General features: G+C 46.0%; 3 protein-coding genes across 3 annotated transcripts in view; 2 read left to right on the top strand and 1 right to left on the bottom strand.

Moving 5' to 3' along the window:
• Positions 1–20,896, top strand: part of LOC119195886 (histone H2AX) — a 545,468-nt gene that overhangs the window by 519,899 nt on the left and 4,673 nt on the right. The window lies entirely within an intron of this gene.
• On the bottom strand, positions 1,733–13,319 carry aars1 (alanyl-tRNA synthetase 1). The gene is made up of 20 exons (XM_037451139.2): positions 13,197–13,319; positions 11,680–11,837; positions 11,343–11,531; positions 10,807–10,952; positions 10,380–10,571; positions 8,405–8,549; positions 7,961–8,106; positions 7,742–7,850; positions 7,505–7,655; positions 6,503–6,627; positions 6,215–6,359; positions 5,952–6,130; positions 5,576–5,689; positions 5,251–5,457; positions 4,814–4,998; positions 3,975–4,083; positions 3,393–3,506; positions 3,103–3,309; positions 2,661–2,774; positions 1,733–2,582 (listed from the first exon to the last, which is right to left on the bottom strand). The coding sequence occupies exons 2-20, from the start codon at positions 11,821–11,823 to the stop codon at positions 2,403–2,405; spliced, it is 2,901 nt and encodes a 966-aa protein (XP_037307036.1). The 5' UTR covers positions 11,824–11,837; positions 13,197–13,319; the 3' UTR covers positions 1,733–2,402.
• On the top strand, positions 13,701–16,127 carry exosc6 (exosome component 6). Its single transcript, XM_037451162.2, has 2 exons — positions 13,701–14,111; positions 14,558–16,127. Exons 1-2 carry the CDS (start codon positions 13,834–13,836, stop codon positions 15,102–15,104), a joined length of 825 nt encoding a protein of 274 aa, XP_037307059.2. The 5' UTR covers positions 13,701–13,833; the 3' UTR covers positions 15,105–16,127.

Genomic DNA, 20,896 nt, shown 5'->3' with positions numbered 1-20,896 from the left:
ACCAGTGGTGACAGTAGGCCGTGGATTCATATTAATGACACACCAGAACAGTGCGATCAGATAAAGGGGTAAGCTGTATGTAACCCCAAGGGGCGTCCTGTTCTCGTGGCGCAGAGCACACTGAATTATTTTTGTCCTCTGCAGCTGACGAGAAGGAAGCGGCACACGTTACTAAAAGAGCTGCACGGGTGGAGAGCATCTGGGGGTCAGGGGTCGAGCGCGTTGTCTCGGGGGAAATGGGACGTGTTATTTTTCCGCCACAAACTGTACTGATGTTTGTTTCAGTGTTGTGTCACTTTTCTTATTTTTGGAATTCCAGGCCAGACTCTTACAAAACCTCCCTAGACTAAAGTCACCCTTGTCCTACTTTGCTGTCTGAGGAATCCAGGTTCTTTTCACATGCTGGACTATTTTTACACAGCTCTGTCTCGTACAGTCAGCGCTGACGCACATTTCAGAAAAGACTCATTTATAATTTATCGGTTGCTTGAAAATGTGTTATTGAGCCTTCCACCACTGCACACAACAGCCAACACAAACCACTGGTTTGCTTTATTTAACATTTTCCAACAGAAAAGGAGGCTCATTGAAGTCATTACATTAATTTAATTGGTTAATAGAAGAGAATGAACGCAGTCTGAAAGCAGTAAATTGCATCTCAATCCCTTAAACTGCTCTGACAGACATGGCAGCTGTATCCATTTCATCATCTAACGCCTAACAAGAAAGCAAATCAAAATATATACTACGTTGCAGACAAATTGGGTTGTTTTTCTCCGAGGAAGGAACACAAACCAGAAACGACATCAATCTGCAGCCGTCTGGTAGAGGACGGACAGTCAGTGTCCCACAGACTCTCCAGTTGGAACAAAATACTATCTGCTAGAATAAAGATGCGCACTCTCGTCCATCCTGTTGCTGGGTGGAAGGAGGACATATCATGCGCATTCTTTCAGGTTGCCACTGGGGCATGTTTTACCGTCAAAGTACTAGCAAATAATAGCATACGGTCTGTCTGAATATACCTGTATTTACACTCAGTTCTTTAAACCACTAACTCCCAAATAGACCATTTGCACGGATTGGCTTTTCGGGAAGTGTGTGCTGCGCCTCGGCTAATGGGAGATGGGTTGTTTTATTTAAAAAAAAAAACGCTAAAAAACTGTGGTTTTTAATCCACCCCCTTTACGGTAGATTGAGGCACAGTTGTTCTTGCGTTGATGAGAATACCCACCGGTGGGACACATTTGACTAACCTGTTTGGACCAAATTCACGTTGATCAAAACGTGGGCACGGCCATCACCGGAGACCGTATCCAGGGGGCTGTGCTGCTGGAGGCTGAGCGGAGGACCACCGGTCTGCAGTGATCAAGAACCGCCGATACGGATACTGTAGGTGAAGTTGTCGTCTAGGGGTGTGGAAAAAGGGTTTCATGTGGGTGGTTTCCTTCGGTCTTGATCTATAATCAGGCTTAAAAGTTGCATTCTCTAATATGATTATCTTTTAGACAATGGAAGCAAACCACAAGTATTATCTACATTAAAGCTTTGTGTGATATGTGATCCAACTCTAATGCTGTTGTAAAAAATAAAAGCTTCATGAAACATGAGTTACTTCGTTTGTGAACAAAACCATAATTCCACAGTTTCCCAAATAATGATCTACCCACCTGGAGCAGTTATTCCCAAATGAAGTTAATCACTGAGACAAACAGACACACATTGGACAGGAGCAAGATAGACAGCAGTCATATTTATTCCTTCCTCACAACTTGACAAATATGACATGAAACCGCTACAATGATAAAAGACGGTCAACCTTTTGCATTCAACCAATATTAAATGTCAGCAAAATGAAGCTAAACGGATGAATTACAAGACACCTACATGATCATTTTATGCAATTATTAAATGTGTCAGATGGCGGTTTGTATTTGAAAGGATATGCTACAGTTATTGGGCGTTCAACTCAACTCTAACCAATCAGTCACTCGGAGATTCACTCAAGGTCGCTTGATCCAAGCAGCACAGAAATTCCTGGAGGCTGAATTCATCATAAGTAAAAGTATCCGTTTTCTTCTGTCCCAAGCATGCAATAGTGGACACAGTGAAACAAGATTTCTCAAATTATCTGCAGCCCTGTTTCACTTAACTGCATGCGAGGATCTTGCCTTATAGTCAAGTAACTTCCAGAGATGAATCAATCGTGTAAATTAATAAACAAAACGCTCACCCCCTGTTGGCTCAGCATCACCTGTCAGAGTGAACAATACACCTGGTAGCTTTTCTAATATTTTGTGACCCAAGGGGAGAAGAAAGGAGAATGTTTAGGGGATTTCTAACTCAATTAAGACCCAACTGCAACCTCCTCCTCCTTCTCCCAAAAAGACGTCTCTCTGCTCTTAGTTCTCTCCCAGTTTTAGCTGTGCAAACTGGTTTGCCATCCGCAGCGCCTCCTGCAGGCACTCAGTGTTCTTGCCCGTGGCTTGTGCTGACATGTCCTTGCCGCCTCCTTTGCCATCCAGCAGGGGGCACAGCTCCTGAACCCACTCGCTGGCCTTCAGGCCCCGTTTGGCCACATCCTGAAGAGAAGTTTATTTTTTAAAACCTGCCTTTGAATTGCCGCCATTGCAGTTTGACTGAATGTGTGGCCGTGTTACCTGTGGCACTTGACACAGGCAGGTGATCTTGCCAGCGTCTGGATCCACCGTGAACAGCATGGCAGCGGTCTGCGGTGACTGCGACTTTAGGAGCTTCAGTGACTCGTTGAGTGCCTGAGTGGACAAGGAGAGAGGACAAAAAAAAAGTGAGCGAGGAAGCAAAGAGTAGAAACCGTGATGATTTGTCAAGGTCAGCACCAATGGCTGATTTGGTCTCGTGCCAACAGCACAATATGAGGTATGCGACTGGCTGCAAAAATGTGTAAAAAAAAATATCAATTTTGTACCTTTTAGTACAACAGGGGAGGTTGAATTGGTATTATAACATTATAATTTTTTTTCTTTTAGTCATTCAGAGAGCCCAACATAAATATGTGCAAGTGATTTAATTTATTTACATGCTTTCACTCCATCTTCACTCCAATACAATCTCGACTCTCACCTTAGCCGAGGCTCCGGTCTCCATCTCCATGACGAGCAGCGCTTGGTTGGGGCTGCTCTCTATCACCTCCTTGGTCTTTTCCAGGACTCTCTTCTGGATGTCAGCCTTGTAGTTGCGGTCCAAGTCGTCCATGGTCTTCTTGAGGCCCTTAAGGGATTCCCTCATCTCATCCTTCTTCCACTGGGAGATTACTGCTGTGCCGATCAGCTGCAGGGAGGACGGACATGTTGGGACCACAGCACAGGGTGGGAGGTTCTGGAGTCTTTGCAGCACTAAACAATGCCATTTACCTCAGTCATGTCGGCGATGTCTTTCTGGATGTCCTTGTTGGGGGCCGTCTGCTGCTTCACCTTGTCTCCCACGTCAGACAATGCCTGGAGCAGGGAATCTGCTTTCCTCTGGGCCTGATGAATGCGAACGAGACCCGAGAGGCATGAGCAGTACAGGCAGGAGGGAGGGGGGAAAGAGCAAAATGTAGAGCCGGAGTAAGGAAGAGGAAAAGATAATGAAGATAACAAGAAGGATCAAACAGGGACTGATGTCTAAAATTAGGACGGATACTTTTGTCCTTGGGGCCTCTAGGGAAGGGGAAAATGCGAAAGGTTTCCCTTTTAGTTCCGAGACATAAACTTGGTGGGACGCGTTTTTCAACATACAATCCCTCTGTCGACAAATTTTCAATTAGTTTGGATTTCTGTTACGTGAAGATCCAAAAAATCCTTGTGACTCAGTCAACCTCAACACGAAAGTGGCATTTCATTGTTTTCATCAGGTGAAGAGATTAAAACGTTAGCTGATGCATTTTCTGGGCATGAGCATAAACAAGGGGCTTGAGTGTGTGTGTGTGTGTGTGTGTGTGTGCGCGCGCTGACCTTCTGGGCCTCTGTTCCTGTCACAGCAACAATGCGGCGGATGCCCTTAGCGATCGCCTCCTCCGAGACGATGACAAACGGAGCGGCGTGACTCGAGTTCTGCAGATGGCTGCAGATAAAAGAAACCAACAGCACGTCACCAATGGCGTAACACAACTACTTGTGGCAAAGTAGAAGGAGAGCAGCAGCTCCAGAGTATGAATCAGAACCAACTCTATGCATGGGGACACACACACGCACACGCACACGTCGGTTTCGACTTCTACGCTTGTAAAATACAGCTTGAAATCCCTTTAGACGCAGACAGCAATCAAATAAATTGGAAAGCCTTGCAGTAACCTGTTCCCGAGCCGATTTCGCTCTCGGGTGGATTTGACCGCCCCGCAGCACACAGAGTAAAAATCAGTAGAGCAAAGCTAATCGCTGAATGGAGCTCTACAAAATGCGCTGGGCCTCATCCGCACAGGGTCAGGGCAGTTCACCGTTCAGACTCACAAGTCCAATTAAGGACTTCCCCTTTACACACCGCCATCTAGAAGGTCTGACACTTCAGTAAGCGGCTGTGAGAACTTGACCTGTAACAGTGTTTGCTTCAAACCTCCTGCCACTGATGAAGCCACTTCCTCAGCACTTTGGGAACCTCTACAGAAACAAATGACTTGTGACTGCGTGTGATCACGGCACGTAATCCCCGCTAAGCTAAGTTTTATTCTTGGTAAACAACATAATTAAAGAAATTTTAGCTCATGAAGGAAGACCCTTAAACTATTAGAGAAGCATCACTGTTGAGGACCTTTGCGCTTTATTCCCTTTTTGCAAAAAAAAGCAAAGACACTCACGTTCCCCCGCAGAACTCAATGGAGGTGAGAGAGCCGGCGGTGCTGTCGGGCTTCTCCAGCAGCTCCTCGACGGGGACACCGATGGACACGACGCGGACGGGGTCGGGGTAGGTCTCATCGAACACGGCGCGCAGGCCCTGAATGGCCTTAGCTTTCGCTAGTGGGGCCTCCATGGCGTACACCGGCTGGGGAGGGCATGAGAGTTGGAGAGGAAGCACTGAGAGAGATGATGCTTTCTACAGAATCAATGATCGCAAGTGCTGCGTCAAACGCAAGCCTGTGTCAATCATAGAAATCAGGATCATCCTTTCGGGGTAGACACATTCAGCATTGGCCCTTCTCATACAAAACCTCGAGCTGGCATCGCCACCTCCGTCTAAAGCTATAAAAGGACACATTTTCCCCCAGTGTCCTTTCAAGCATATTCTCCCACTGACCTTTGCTTCTTTTATCATGTCACAAGCAATCTCCTCAGTGCGGCGGACCTCCGCGGTGCTCAGGGCACCTTTAGCAGTGAAGTCAAATCGCAGGCGGTCAGGGGCCACCAGGGAGCCCTTCTGGTCTGCCTCCCCCAAAACCCCCCGCAGGGCGAAGTTCAAGATGTGTGTGGCTGTGTGGTTGCTCATGATGGGCCTGCGACGAGCCTGGGGAGAGGATATGAGCGGATGCTTTGATTGAAACGCAGCTTCACGCAGCCACTGACACAGACAGCGCTGAGGGGGCTTCCTGTAAAGATTAGACGCAGAGTGCACGTGTTCTCACCTCATCCACGCGCAATGTCACGCGGTCGCCAACCTTCAGAATGCCATAGACCGTTCCCAGGTGGAGAACGTAACCCCCTCGAACCTGCGTGTTCTTCACCGTGAACTCCATCCGCTGCAGAGAAGAAACCAGTGAGAGCCATCACAATTGTGAAAGGAGAATAGACGAAAGCTAATAAATTGTTCACATTCAACAGATTTCACACAAAAAAAAAGTCAAAAGTCAGAGCGTTGTGTAAAATTTTTGCCTCTTTTTTGTCTCCATTTTTTTGTCACCTTTAACATGTCCACCAAGTAGTTTGGGAAAGTCATCAAGAATTGGTTATTAAAAAGGATGTGATGCAATCTTCCCAAAGTTTCGTTTGCGTTGCACTCACATCTCCCGTGCTGTCGTCCTCTCGAACCATGTAGCCCTCGTCGAATGTCTGCCCGCCCTGCTCGGCGTAGAAGGACGTCTTGTCGAGCAGCACGCCGCACTCCTGGCCCGTGGTCACAGTGTCGCAGAAGGCGCGGTCGCATCGCAGCGCCAGCACGGTGCACGAGGGCTGCTCAAACTCTACGGACACGCAGACGGGCAGCGTGTTAGGGAACGTCCTGAGAACACGCGGTGCCCCGACTGGACGAGAGCAGAGTCACTCACCGTAGTTGCCGTTTTCCTCTGAGGTGTATTTGTATTTGGAGGAGTCGTCTGTGGCGGGGACGTTCTTGTTTCTCAACTCATCGATGGCGTAGATGTCCAACATGATGTGGTCCACGTCGCCGGCCCCCTTTCCCTGAGACTTTAACTACAAACACACACAGACAGCGCTGAGTACAGTCCTGAAGAGCGCTGAGGCAAAGCGATGTTCCCCAGAGAGTGGGAACAATACACTGCTCGCTGGAGTCGAGGCCAAAAGCAAAGGATCACATTCTCCCTCCTCCTCCTCACCTGTGCGGCCTTCTTCTCCTCTTCAAAGGCAGCGATGTCCACCGCCATGCCTTTCTCCTCCGCAATGAGAGAGGTCAGGTCCAGGGGGAAGCCGTATGTGTCATACAACAGCCATGCCGTGTCACCTGGACACACGGGCAGAGAGGGGGGTTAAAAGCAAGAAAAGAAATAGGAGTTTGATATGCGGGAAAGATGTCTGAAGCAGTAATGCTCAAACGGAAAAAATGATTTTTCAGTTTAACAGTGTTAATTTTGGCAGCTATTTTAGTCTTTAGACAAAAATGCATTAGTTTGAGTCACATTTAATAGGCATGTTAAACTACTTTTCTTCCCTTCTCAGCCCCAGGATTTTAGCGTTGCCTCTGAATATCGCCATGTTCCTATAATATAATAGGAAGGTGCCTTCAGATCATGTTACCTGCCGTTCATATCATAGCATGTGCGGTCAATACATGTCTCCACCTTCCTAAATAACAAACAAATAAAACAAGAACCCATTTTCCACTGACTGCTTGTGGTCAGGCGAACAGTTTGGCTGGGCAAAGGGTGTAGTAGTCGGTCCGCTGGCGTCGGTCAGTTACCAAAATATTGACCAAATGACCCGTTTCAGACTTTGAGCAAATACAGAATACGTTGGTGTTCATTTCTAAAGCCTCATCATCTTAATCTCATGAAAACAGATGTTTTGAATACAGCTTGTTTAAAAAAATCCAGGAGGTAGTCTTTTTTAACTACACTTTTTTAATTGTATCGGCCAATTTGAGTTTTTCTAAATATTAAACAATTTCTATGGTTAGAAAGAGAGACTAGTCCATAATGCCAACAAATTCTTGCTGAATTAAAAAAAAAAAAGGCACAGCAAAGAGATTAAGAATGTGGGTGGTGAGGAGTCACCACATCTGTTGTCCTGGAATACTTGACGCACTAATGACAATAAACAACACATCTTATCTTACATCTTATAATTAAGCGCAACCCTTTCCACGTGTGCAGAGTGCTCACCTGGGATGGTCTTGTTGTCTCCCAGGCTCATGATCTTTCTATCCAAGATGCGGCGCCCCCTGCTGAGTGTTTTGAGGAACTGCTCCTCCTCGTCATTAATAACGTCCTTCACCATTTCTGGGTCTTTCTTTAGCTCTGGGAAGGCATTACCCTGGAGGCAAAAGAAGGAAGGATATGGTGATCATACGATCACCTCAGTCCTGACAACGGTTCTACTGTAATGTGCAGAAATCTCACCAGGGAAGCGACCACCACGTCCACCAGAGTGGCAAAAAAGCCCTTCTGAGCTCCCAGCTTCTCGTGAGAGTAACGGACTGCGCGGCGCAGAATCCGCCGCAAAACGTAGCTAGACATGACGGAAGCAGCCAGACATCAGCGAGAACATTTTTTTTTTACCGCAAAGCCACGACATCTGAAGAACCTAATGTGTAATCACAGGTTACATTGTACTCTCACCCTCTTCCTGTGTTGTCGGGTCGGCCGCCATCCGATAGGGCGATGGTGATGGTGCGGGCGTGGTCAGCCAGGACGCGGTAGGCCATGTCGATGCCATCAGAATCCTCTGCACCTACTTTACCTGTATACGCTCGAGCACCTGTACCCTGAAACCAAACAAGAAATCTCAATATCTGTCCGGCAGAAATAGATGGCTCGCACCGTGACTTTTTTTAAACTTTCAGTAAAAAGATATCAAAAAGCTGAACGTAAAAATTCCTAAAAACCCTTTTAAACTGTTTAGAGTGTGCCGAAAGTTTGTGGCTAAAAGTATGTAGAAGGAGTAACATTTCAAAATGGAGGTATTGAAGAAGGTCTCCTAAACATCGGCATTCATACAGTAAGCATTAACCAATAAGAAAGATGTTTCTGGACAATCTTTCAATCATTGGTGCATTGCAGTACCTTCTGAATGGCTTCAAAGTACGGGACGAAGAGGTCCGTGTCATAGTTGGACATCTTGTTTTGCAGTACGGACACCAGGCGCTCCAGGCCCATACCGGTGTCGATGCTTTTCTTAGGCAGAAGCTTCAGCTCAGTTGCGGACTCTCTAAGCAAGAGTTAAAAAACAGAATCACTGAGGAAGCACATTTGACATTGTGAACTTGCATGGTAAAAACTCAAAGAGATTATTGCTTTATATGCCCAAGTGGTCCCATTTCTTTGTTCTTCAAACCAAATCACAGATTTTAAAATGGAATCTTTTCACTGCATATGCTATAGAACATGAACTGAACATATGGTTCAGTAGTTGCCTGTTGAATCCCTGCTAGTTGTACAATTTGCAATGCATCACAAGTTACGCTGTATTTTCGAGCAGCTGTTAAGTAATATAGGTGCTCGGGTGTCAACAATTGCACTAGTTTGACCAGAAAAACAATACCCGCCCAAAAACTGTTGTTGGTTAAAGCTTGAACACAAAAGTAGACAATAGAACAAAAAAAATACACATGATCGTGCATGACTCAGAGAGAAACTTCTTGTTGAGCAGCTTGATTGCCTCTATATCCTGCCTGTTTGTTATTGAGTGTAGATTTTGAATACAGTCATTACTCTGTTCTTTCTCAAGTGTCTGAGAACAATATGGAAATATTGTTCTGAAAAAAACAACTCTCTCTCTCTTGACTCGCTGTGTCCGCTCGACGGGCCGGCAGATCCCCCTCCGGCTCGGTGGTTGTCTGAACCGGTGCGTGCTACGAGAACCACTCTGCGAGCATCCGAAAGGAAACCGCGTAAATACAAACAACCTGACGACCTGCATGCGTTTCAGTCGCTTCTCTCCTCTTTTTCTGCCTCCATCTCTGCTACAAAAAACACTTTCTACCAATCGAGAATTGAGTCCTCATTTTCCAACCCCAAAAAACTATTTTCTATATTCACTAACCTCCTCCTCCCCCCTCCTTTGAGGAGACTTTGTCACCTACTTTACCAAATAAATAGCTGACATATGCTCCTCCTTCTCCAACCCACCTCCTTCCAACTGTATCCCACTGCCTTCACCTCTATTGCCCTCGCTTCCCTGTTTCACGCCCCTGTCTCCTAGCAAAGTTCTTACCTTGGTAACCTCTGCCCGTCCCACCACCTGTCCCCTTCCCACATTCTACAGTCGATTGACTCCCAACTCTCCCTGACTGCCAACATCACAGCGACAACACGATCCTGCAGATACACGCTCTACAACATCAGGAGAATACGACCCCTTCTCACTCAGAAGGCGGCACAGGTACAGATTCAGGCTCTTGTCATCTCCCGCCTTGACTACTGTAACTCTCTCCTGGCAGGTCTCCCTGCTACCGCCATTCGACCACTGCAGCTCATCCAGAATGCAGCAGCTCGACTGGTCTTCAACCTTCCGAAATACTCCCACACCACACCAGTTCTCTTCATTGGTTACCAGTGGCTGCCCGCATCCAGTTCAAAACATTGGTACTGACGTACCATGCTGTGAATGGATCCGGACCAGTTTACATCCAGGACATGGTGAAGCCCTACATCCCAACCCGCACACTCCGATCTGCATCTGCCAAGCGGCTTGTTCCTCCCTCACTGAGAGAAAAGCACTGGGCGAGATCGCGACTCTTTACTGTCCTGGCTCCCAGATGGTGGAATGAGCTCTCTGATGACATCAGGACTGCAGAGAGCCTCTACATCTTCCGTCGAAAACTCAAGACACACCTCTTGACTAAAAAACTGCTCATTTGATGAAAATTGTACTTTCTTGTTACTTGTTCTTTTGAGTTTGTATCTCTATGTGGAAATGCACTTATTGTACGTCGCTTTGGAAAAAATGTAATGTAATGTAAAAAGAGCATCAAAGGTTTCCCTGGTACTCTGATGGGCTGAGTGCGTCTGTGTGTGTGTGTGTGTGTGTATTTGTTACCTGTTGAACTGGATGAACACCAGGTTCCAGATCTCCAGGACATTGGGATCGTCCATGTTCACCAGGTGAGAGGCGTCCCTCCCTCCGATGCGGTCAAAGTGGATCTCACTGCAGGGGCCACAGGGGCCGGTGTCCCCCATCTCCCAGAAGTTATCCTTCATGCTGCCCGGCAGGATGCGAGCCTCATCCACCCTGAGGGGAACACAGAGACCAGAGAGAGGGGTTCAATAAAATCACAGTCTGTTAACTGGTAGAAACGCAGTTCTTGGGACAATTAGGACCTGTACAAGCTAAACAAATGTTTTGATGCTTGAATAATTTATTTGATGTATAAATGAATGTAAATAACTATACATTGATATTTCGAGACGATCATTAAATGCACTAATAGTAACACTCATGTAAGCGGGATAGAAGGTAGGCTCACCCCAGGTCCATCCAGATCTGTTTGCACTCCAGGTCCGGCTCCAGGCCTGCATCCGAGTTACCGCCGAAGTAGGTGACATACAGACGTTCTATGGAAATACCAAACTCCTGGGTCAGCAGCTCCAAGGCCATCTTACAGGCCAGTTGCTGCAGGGGAGAGGTGGGGAGACGCCAAATGAGCGGAGCGAAGCGTTAAAAGAAAGTAACACTTGTTTAGAGGCAACCGTGAAGTGAAAAAAAAAATTAAAAAAAGATTGACTTGATGATCTTAAATTATGAACAGGGACAACATCTTTAGAATAATTGTTAAATTTGCCGCAAATAAAGCATGTTTCTTGACCTTCTTAACTTTGAATCATAGAAACCGACTGCAATTCAATTTTTCTGCTTTGTCTGTATCAAGATTCCTGTTAAGTTATGCGTTTATTAGAAGAAATGTACACACACACACACAATATTAACAATGGCTTCTGCCTCAAAATGCCAATATTGGCCATATCATTACGCTCAGATGACAACTGAAAAGTACAACCGTACCTTAAAGTAGTCCCCAAAGGACCAGGACCCTAGCATCTCAAAGAAGGTGTGGTGGTAGACGTCTTTACCCACATCGTCCAGGTCATTGTGTTTGCCTCCTGCACGGATACACTTTTGTGTGTTGGCGGCACGGCACAGCCTGGCCATAGGGTGGGACGGGTCGATGGTGTTCAAGAAGATGGGCTTGAACTACAATGAAGCAGAACAAAATTGAAAGGCTGGCGTTTGTTATAAGAATCTTAGAATTACAGCACAGGGTCAAAACGTAGCATTAGGATATACAATTATATGTTAAAAGTGATGTCATGGGAAGGTTATAAAGAGACTGGTTGCGTACCTGGTTCATGCCGGCGTTTGCAAAAAGCAGCGTGGGGTCGTCCAGTGGGATGGTGGATGACGAGTGGACGTACACGTGCTCATGGCGACGGAAGAAGTCGATGAACTTCTCGCGGATTTGAGCTGCACTCAAAGAGGAGTCCATTCTGAATCAGCTGTCTGAACAATAATAAAGAAAAGGAAACAGTTTATTTCAGCTCCGTGATCAGTTTACTAGTCCTGGGACGTATACATGTAAAATAATAGTAAGCCAAACCATGCGGTCGACATTTAATGTGAGTGATTTGGACATTCGGTCTAGACTCCTAGTTTGGTGGGCGATATGACCAAACTGTGAAATTATACATTACATACATATAACAGTCAATCATCACAGATTTTTAGATATCCACATACAATGTATACCATGATAGCTATCCAGTCAATTTCTCTAGTTGCGTTTGCTGATTTATGGGCAAAATTACCCCCAATGAACAGAGAGGTTTTAAAGCAATAACCTAAATCAATTTCCTGGCTGAGTTACAACACAACTAAACAGTCCAAAAGCCAAAGAAGCTCCTGAGATGCTGGTCACCATAAAAGTTTGACTTTTTGGGGGGTATATATTTTCATACATTTTGACCCTGTAGCGGAATTGTAAAACAAATGAAATGCATTATGGATTTGAAGGAACAGAACTTAATTTAACATGTTTTGGTTATATAACCAAGCACCATAGCTCCAGTATCGATGAGGTCAATAAATAAAAAACAGTCAGCACAGTAGAAATCCGTGGACTCATCCGTAAACTTGCTGCCAAAGGAAACTCAGCTCTCTGGAAACAGCGAATAGTAAACAGCCGCCATCTCCATCCTGACTACCAAAGCAGCCCGAAGGCCAACGAGAGAAAGTGGAGATCTCAGGGTGATGGGATGGAAACACTGTCCTATTTATATCAAATGTATAGCTGACAACAGGTAACCAGGTGTTTGCAGTTTTTTCGTGTGGTCACGTGACCGATAAAGCGCTCAGTGGGGTCTGGGGCGAACATCTTAACGTCCATAGAACTAGTAAAATCAGTGGAGCTGCTCCGTGCTTCTCAAAAACACCGATTAGTCATTCTTCCATTGAGAGTATCCACAAAGGAATAAAACGGGTTGTAGCTGCAGGTTGCGCACGACGTGCCATTTAGGTTAGTTTCCTTTACACCTGCTTCTAAAATAAGTCCTCCCATGTCACCTTTGCGCCTCCGTTGTAAACAAGTGCTCAGCAGTGGTTTTCACAAAATACTGCAAGTCATGCCACACATAATTCCGGTTAAAAAAGTGCTTCAAAGTTACCATTGAATTTGGCTGAGGCCAACTAGCTTGACAGACTGACGTTAGCAATTGAAATGGTAGCCACACCGGCTACCTCTGTATACCGAGCCTAGGAGAGATTTCAGCCCCCAACTCTGACTCCCAATCTTCTTTAGAGAATGGAACAATAAATGTTGTTGTTTTTTATCTCAATAGCAGCTCAGCAGAGGAAAATACTTACAGAGGTCTCAAATCTCGTAGAATGACTCAGTTACTGCTCCAGACACACAGCTTTAGCCCACGCTGCTTGACGAGGAAAGCACAGCTAGTGGACACGCCTATAACGGTCGACTATTGGTCCTACCACACCACTGCTTTGGCCAATCTACCTTTCTATTGGATAAGCCTACTGTCAATCTAAGCCGATCCCGCCACATGAATGGTACACATTTCCCTAGTCTGGCTGATGCAATGAAATAGACGTCGGTGTAAATTAAGGTGAAGATATATATATATATATATACATATATATTTAATCGCTTGATTTAAAAAAATGAAAAGTCAATGCAAATGTTTGTAAATAAAATATTTCTTTTATATGTGAATACTGTTAGTTAAAGGCTCAGCTCTCTTTTGTGTGTTTAGATTCGGCTAGAGACGTATCAATATTTGCGAAATTATTGTATACTTTTGTGACAATGATGATAAAACATAATCAATTGGTTTTTCACCCGCACGTCAACTCTTGCAACTCTTGCAGTTCATTTCACTGCCAAGCAACACCGGAATCTTTATTCAGCTTTCTGTGTTTCCCGGGGACCCGTTTTCTGTCGGACTTGTTCACCCGCCGCTCCTTTCGTACCAAACATTCATGCGCCATGCCGACTGACAATAAGCGTGTGCGGGGCCCAGAAGTTTCCCAATGTCCGATTCTGTTTTCTAGCAAACCGGCGGCCTCGCTTCCCTTGAAAGGGCCGAGAGAGGACGGTCGGCAGCGGGACCAAGTGGACGTCCGGCCGGTCTTTGTCCGCTGCGGGCTGGTCAGTCAGGCCAAAGGCTCCGCGTACATCGAGGCTGGAAACACCAAGTTGATGTGCTGCGTTTACGGCCCGAGAGAAATCGAGCGGAAAGATGAGACCGATATGACATGTGGGAGGTATGTATTAGTGTCAAATATGTGTTAATGTATTTCTATGTTCCACTTGTTACAATGATATATATATATAACACCGTAAACACACGTGTTAAAATGAGAAGCAACATCCTGGCTTAATCAGTCGTTTGTGTAACTAGTGTTTTTTTATTTTAACGTTCGCTATTATAAACTTCAGCTCGACAGACGGTTTACGCATTAAAAGCAATGCTTGTTTAAAGTGAGAGCACTTATTTCTAACGTAAAAAGAAAACGGACAAAACCCAAAACGCTGTAACATTCAACGCCATTTTAAATCATGCACGACCGTAGCCAGGTTTGAACTGCTTTCTGCATCCTTATCTACATATTTTGTATTGGAGTGAACACGGATGTTTTGATGGGGTCCTACAGCAACAGTTGATGAAGACAACGCTGCATTTCTATAACATTTTGTTTTATGCATCCAGGTTGGTTACTGACATGCGTTTCGCTCCATTCTCCTGTCTGGAGAGGGGCGCCTGGATTCAGGGGAGCCAGGAGAAGGACCTCTCCCTGATGCTGCAGGAGAGCCTGCAGCCAGCCGTGTGCCTCAACAAATATCCCCGCTCTCAGATTGAGGTCAACGTGATGGTCCTCGAGAGCAGCGGCTCAGTCCTGGCCCATGCGGTCACGTGCGCTTCGCTCGCTCTGGCAGACGCAGGGATCGAAATGTACGATCTGATCCTCGGTTGTTCCATGCGTCAGGATGGCGCCTCATACGTAGTCGACCCTTCTCGCGCCGAGGAAAACTGGCGCAGCTCCATCGTCGAAGAGAACCAAGGCGGCCTGACCGTAGCGTTCCTGCCGAGCCTGAACCAGATTTCTGGCCTGGAGTCGGATGGAGAAATGACGGAAGAGACTCTGACCGCTGGGGTGCGGACCTGCATTGAGGGATGCTATAAACTGTACCCGGTCGTCCAGCACGCCCTGTGCAAGGCCGTTCGCAGGGCCGCGCCCCCCCCATCAGAGAGCTGAGAGACACGTGCACCGAAAGCTAATCAGTTTGTTGCTTTTCTACCTTACAATTTCCTGTCGTTACTTTAACAAAATTACCAACATGTTTTTATGTTTGCTATTATGTTCTTGACATGGAAATGTTAGAAATGGTGTTTTCTATTAAATATCTTAATGCACTTATGTTGTGTATTGTTTAATATCCAGTTTTCCTTTTCAAAAGGAAAAAACAGCAAGGGCAGTGTGTTTTACGTACAGGGTGGACACGACATTAACCAGGCAGGTTTTTTATTGCTTGTAATGGAAACATTTATACTAAGTTTTGTTTAAGTGTAATTGGGCTTTTTACATCTTCATAGGGTTGTTGGGATACCAAAATTCTGACTTTGATACTTTACCTGGCAAAATATTTTGATACTTTTTGATACGATACCACAAATAAGATACTGGAATATTTATAGTAATAAATAAAACATCTGTAAGGTTCCCTTTTTAGCAGCTTGTTCCTGCCCACCTTTTTGCACACTTAACAGATGTCATTCATATTAACCCACACCAAGATGTTAATGAAAACAACATGGTAAAATCATAGCATTGATTATACATAAATATGGAGAGCTATTGTCCGTATCTGACTATATGACTACATTATTCCATAAGTATGAATTATATCAATTTAAAGATGTGTTTGAGGTGGAAAAAAAACTAAAGCTATGTGGGCTGGGTACATTAAAGATGGACACATAATTAAAGGGCAATTTCTCCCCTTTATTGAAAAACGACAATGAAAATTGCATCTAGTGTGTATTATTTTGTACAATTTTGTGTGCATTCTAACCTCATGATCATATAGACCCACATGAGTGAAACTGTAGGTCATTTTACATGTTTATTTTTCTGCTGCACTATTCAGTAACTTATTTGTTGTCTTGCTTTGTTGCACTTGCTTGTTGTCAAACCAACAAACACAGCTACAGGGCTGCCATCTCTCACGATTTCCCTGTGTGACACACATGCACTCCCACATGAAAAGAACCTATAAACATATATATTTTAATATATGTTTTGAGATAGGTAATTGATATATGTGACATATATGAAATTGGCCGTTTTATATTATATTTGTACATATAGGTGCATGTATGTGTACATATATGCACACATACACTCACCGGCCACTTTATTAGGTACCCCATGCTAGTAACGGGTTGGACCCCCTTTTGCCTTCAGAACTGCCTCAATTCTTCGTGGCATAGATTCAACAAGGTGCTGGAAGCATTCCTCAGGGAGTTTGGTCCATATTGACATGATGGCATCACACAGTTGCCGCAGATTTGTCGGCTGCACATCCATGATGCGAATCTCCCGTTCCACCACATCCCAAAGATGCTCTATTGGATTGAGATCTGGTGATTGTGGAGGCCATTTGAGTACAGCGAACTCATTGTCATGTTCAAGAAACCAGTCTGAGACTGGCACCCGGTGTGGTCTTCTGCTGCTGTAGCCCATCTGCCTCAAAGTTCGACGTACTGTGCGTTCAGAGATGCTCTTATGCCCACCTTGGTTGTAACGGGTGGTTATTTGAGTCACTGTTGCCCTTCTATCAGCTCGAACCAGTCTGGCCATTCTCCTCTGACCTCTGGCATCAACAAGGCATTTCCGCCCACAGAACTGCCGCTCACTGGATGTTTTTTCTTTTTCGGACCATTCTCTGTAAACCCTAGAGATGGTTGTGCGTGAAAATCCCAGTAGATTAGCAGTTTCTGAAATACTCAGACCAGCCCTTCTGGCACCAACAATCATGCCACGTTCAAAGTCACTCAAATCACCTTTCTTCCCCATACTGATGCTCGGTTTGAACTGCAGGAGATTGTCTTGACAATGTCTACATGCCTAAATAAACTGAGTTGCCGCCATGTGATTGGCTGCTTAGAAATTAAGTGTTAACGAGCAGTTGGACAGGTGTACCTAATAAAGTGGCCGGTGAGTGTATATGCACCCATACATATACACATGTATATGCATAAATGTACCTGTATAGGTACATATATGCACATATATATGCACATATGTCCACCTATATAATTAAAATAAATAATAAATAAAATTATTAAAATCCATACTAGGAAACAAAAATAAAAGCCCAAAATGTAGAAAAAATTGGAAAGGAAAAAAAAAAATTGTGGATCTTCGCATCTCTGCGAGCTTGGAATTTATAGCTGTGCCTATCTGCCCTCGGCTGGCTGCCGGCCACTTCTTCAATGTAGCATCTATAGAAGACAAAAATAACTAGACAATATAATAATATTGTAACAATAATGAGCGAATGGTATTCAGCCATCTGTTCTGAATTAACAAATCCTGACTGTTTAACACATTCTGTGTTCTCTGGGCTGGGCTTTGAGCAAACAAGACCTTTTGTTTTACACACACACACCATGCTCGAAGAAGGTATGCATTAAAATCAAGCAATACAATTACCGGCATAGACAAAATAAGGCAGAACAGAGGGGATTAAGGGTGAAGGAGGGGTGAATATTATTTATGAACACAACAACAATATGCCATGAGGTTATTTGCAACAACATATGTTCTACAAAATAGAAGACTACACACCTTACAGCACATTGAGCGCAATACCCCAGAAATGTGGCTTTAGAAAAGGAAAGGTGGGATCAAGAAGTGAGCAAGCAACGAATTAGTATTATAGGTGCTAAGCAGATACAGTAACAATAATGGGTGCCCTACCTTATGCAGTCTCCATTGATGCCTAATTAACATTGATACAAGTAGGCTATGGTTAACGTGGTGAACTTATAAAGTCTTAAAAGTTTTGTTTTCCCTTCTCAACACATTATGCATTTACTCACTAATAATGGCTACCTTTTTTATTTTCTCCAGGGCAACCAGCTGCTCCCTGTCCCCTCTGGTTGGCTTCCCACCTTAAAGTAATATTTCAAAATTATTATGAAAGGCGGGTAAAATGAAGGTGGAGTAAGCAAGAGTTTTTTTCATATATACACACGCACACCGGTGCTGCCCACCAAGCCCCTGAGGACCACCTCGGCGCTAGTGGGCAAGGCTTATTCAGCGGCAGGGCAGGCGGCTTCCTGCCTGCATACGATGGCACTCGTCCAGTCGTATCAGGCAGAGCTGCTTGCCGACGTGGCCGAGGGGAAGGAGCTAATGACGGAGGTAGTTCGTGAGCTGCGGCACACGGCTGACCTCGCGTCAAGAGCCTGTGGCTGAGCCAGTCCAGCCTCAAGGAGAAGGACAAATCCTTCCTCCTTGATGCCCCTCTTTCCCCGGCAACCCTCTTTGGGGGCGCCATCGGGACGGAGAAGCTTCACGCAGAGAAGCGGCAGGCTGAGGCGCTCAACGCCTTCTTTCCCCGACGACGCCACGTCCGCGGGGCTGCTCGAGGGCGGCCCCGGCCGTCGTCAAGCGCGCACCACCTAGCGCAGCAGGAGAGCGTCGCACTCTGCGCACCTCCTCGCCAGGGCTGGGCCGTAGCACGGCACGCTCAGGCGGGGCCTTCTCGCGGCAGGGCTGGTCTGAGTACGGCCGCCGCGAAGAAGGTTTCGTCCAAACGGCCCTGACGCTTCAACTACCAGGGCCCGGAGAGTGATCCCAACCGGGGGGATCAGGGTGTCACCGCACTACTCGGTGTTCCCATCCCCCCGGTACTCTCCAGGAGTCAGACCGCTGTCCCTGCCGTTGTTTCGGGGCACGGCCGGTTCCAGCGAGCCCGAGGGCCGTTCGCCCCCGCCGAGGAGGATTCCGGCTCTACTAGACCAGCGCTATCCTGCCAGTGCGCTGCTACAGGGCGCTGCGTCTCTAGACCCAAGACTTCCAGAGACCGGCCTTGAGGGGCCGGTGCCCCTGAGAAAGTTTTCGGGAGAGTGGCGAGCCCTCCCCAATGTATCTCAATGGGTCCTGTGTAAAATTGACAGGGGCCACTCCATCCAGTTCAGGTGGCGGCCGCCTCGATTTGGAGGGGTGCTACCAACGGTGGTGGACTCCCAGCAGGTTCTGGAATTGGAGCAGGAAGTACAGGCCCTGCTGCAGAAGGGAGCTATAGAACGAGTTCTACCTCCAGGCAGAGAGTCGGGCTATTACAGCCGCTACTTCATCGTTTCAAAGATGGATGGGGGTTTGCCTCTGATACTAAATCTACGCCGGTTGAACCGTGCAGTCGCAAAGTGAAGTGAGCTTCAATATGCTCACTCTCAAACACATTGCGTCACTGATCAGGTCTGAGGACTGATTTATCACGATAGATCTGCAGGACGCCTACTTTCATTTACACATCCTCCCATAACACAAGAGGTATTTCCTGAGGTTTGTTTTTGGGAACAAAGCTCACCAGCCGGATTCCTCCGTTTGGCCTATCCCTCTCACCCCGTACGTTTTCTACGCCGGTTTCCGGTTTCCAGGGCATCCGCACCTTTAACTACATCGACGACTGGTTGATTTTAGCGCCATCCGAGCGGCTGGCGGCCCAACATCGAGATGTTGTGCTCGCCCACATCAACCGTCTGGGGCTGAGACTCAACGCCAGGAAGAGAGTACTGTCCCCATTGCAAGGGACCACCTTCCTGGGCGTGATCTGGGATTCGACGCGGGCACATCTGTCTCCCGCTCGAGTAGCTTCGATCCTCTCTGCAGTCAAGCAGGCCAGCCACTCATTGAAACAGTCTCATAGACTGTTAGGTCGGCTGGCAGCGGCATCCAACGTGATCCCTTGCGGCCTGTTGCACTTTAGACCGTTACCATGTTGGCTCAAACCAGCGCCGTCTGATCAAGGTCGCTCGGCGTTGCCTGCGGGCTCTAACCATATGGTGGTCTCTTGGGAAACTCTCCTCATTGTGAGCGGTTTATATCCCAGGGTACCTAAATCAGGGGGCAGACGCCTGGTCCTGGCGTCGCCTGCCTATGACGTACCAGCTCGCCATTGGTTAGATTTCACACGTGCTTCATGGCGCGGTTACGCAGGGGCGTTCCCACACCGTCTTCACGTCTCATTCCCTTCAGGGAACTAAGGTTACATGATTTGTGTTGTAGAGCAGCTGCACTACTCCGTCGGGCAACAAGACTTGTATGGTCTGCTGATTTGTATACTTAAATATATATCGTCAGATCGTCAGACCAAACGTTTTGGTTCAGGGTGAACATTATGTTCTTTTATGTATTTCTTCATACGTGGCCACACTGATGAAGCAAGAAGAGTTAAAGCCCCGTTATAATTGGACATGGCTACAATCCGGTGCCGACAAGCTGAAGTTGTGCAATACTTTAACGTTGAAGAACATTCAGATACATAATTTCAATGCATAAATATTCAGTATATTCAATATATAGTAAAATTCAATCACGTTTATCTTTCAAAACCCGATGACACCGATTTACTTCCATAGGAAGTTCTTAAAATACAGAACAGAAACCCTGCTGAGAACATGAGATGTCAGCTCCCCATCTTTGATTAACAGATGGGAGAGTATATGTTTCATGGATCTTTTATGTAACAACAAAGAAATGCCCCATGATTTATTGTGACAAAGATGACACCGAGCTGCTTCTGCTACCCTTCGTTTTTACATAAACACTGACTAATATTACCGACACTCAAAAGGGAATTTTCCATCTTGTTTACCTAAAAACGGCAACATATGTTTTTCAGTATGATGATTAATAAAAGTTAAACAATGTATAATATAACTTGTTCTAAGTAGAAGACATGCCCACAGTGGGAAGCTGTGATAGGATGTCTGTATGACTACACCATGAACCTGCACCATCATCAGTGTGTTTGC

The sequence above is a fragment of the Pungitius pungitius genome, chromosome 6 (genome assembly GCF_949316345.1).
Source record: "Pungitius pungitius chromosome 6, fPunPun2.1, whole genome shotgun sequence".
Taxonomy (NCBI): Eukaryota; Metazoa; Chordata; class Actinopteri; order Perciformes; family Gasterosteidae; genus Pungitius; species Pungitius pungitius.
Note: the sequence above shows the minus strand (reverse complement) of the source record. Positions and strands in the feature narration are given on the sequence as shown.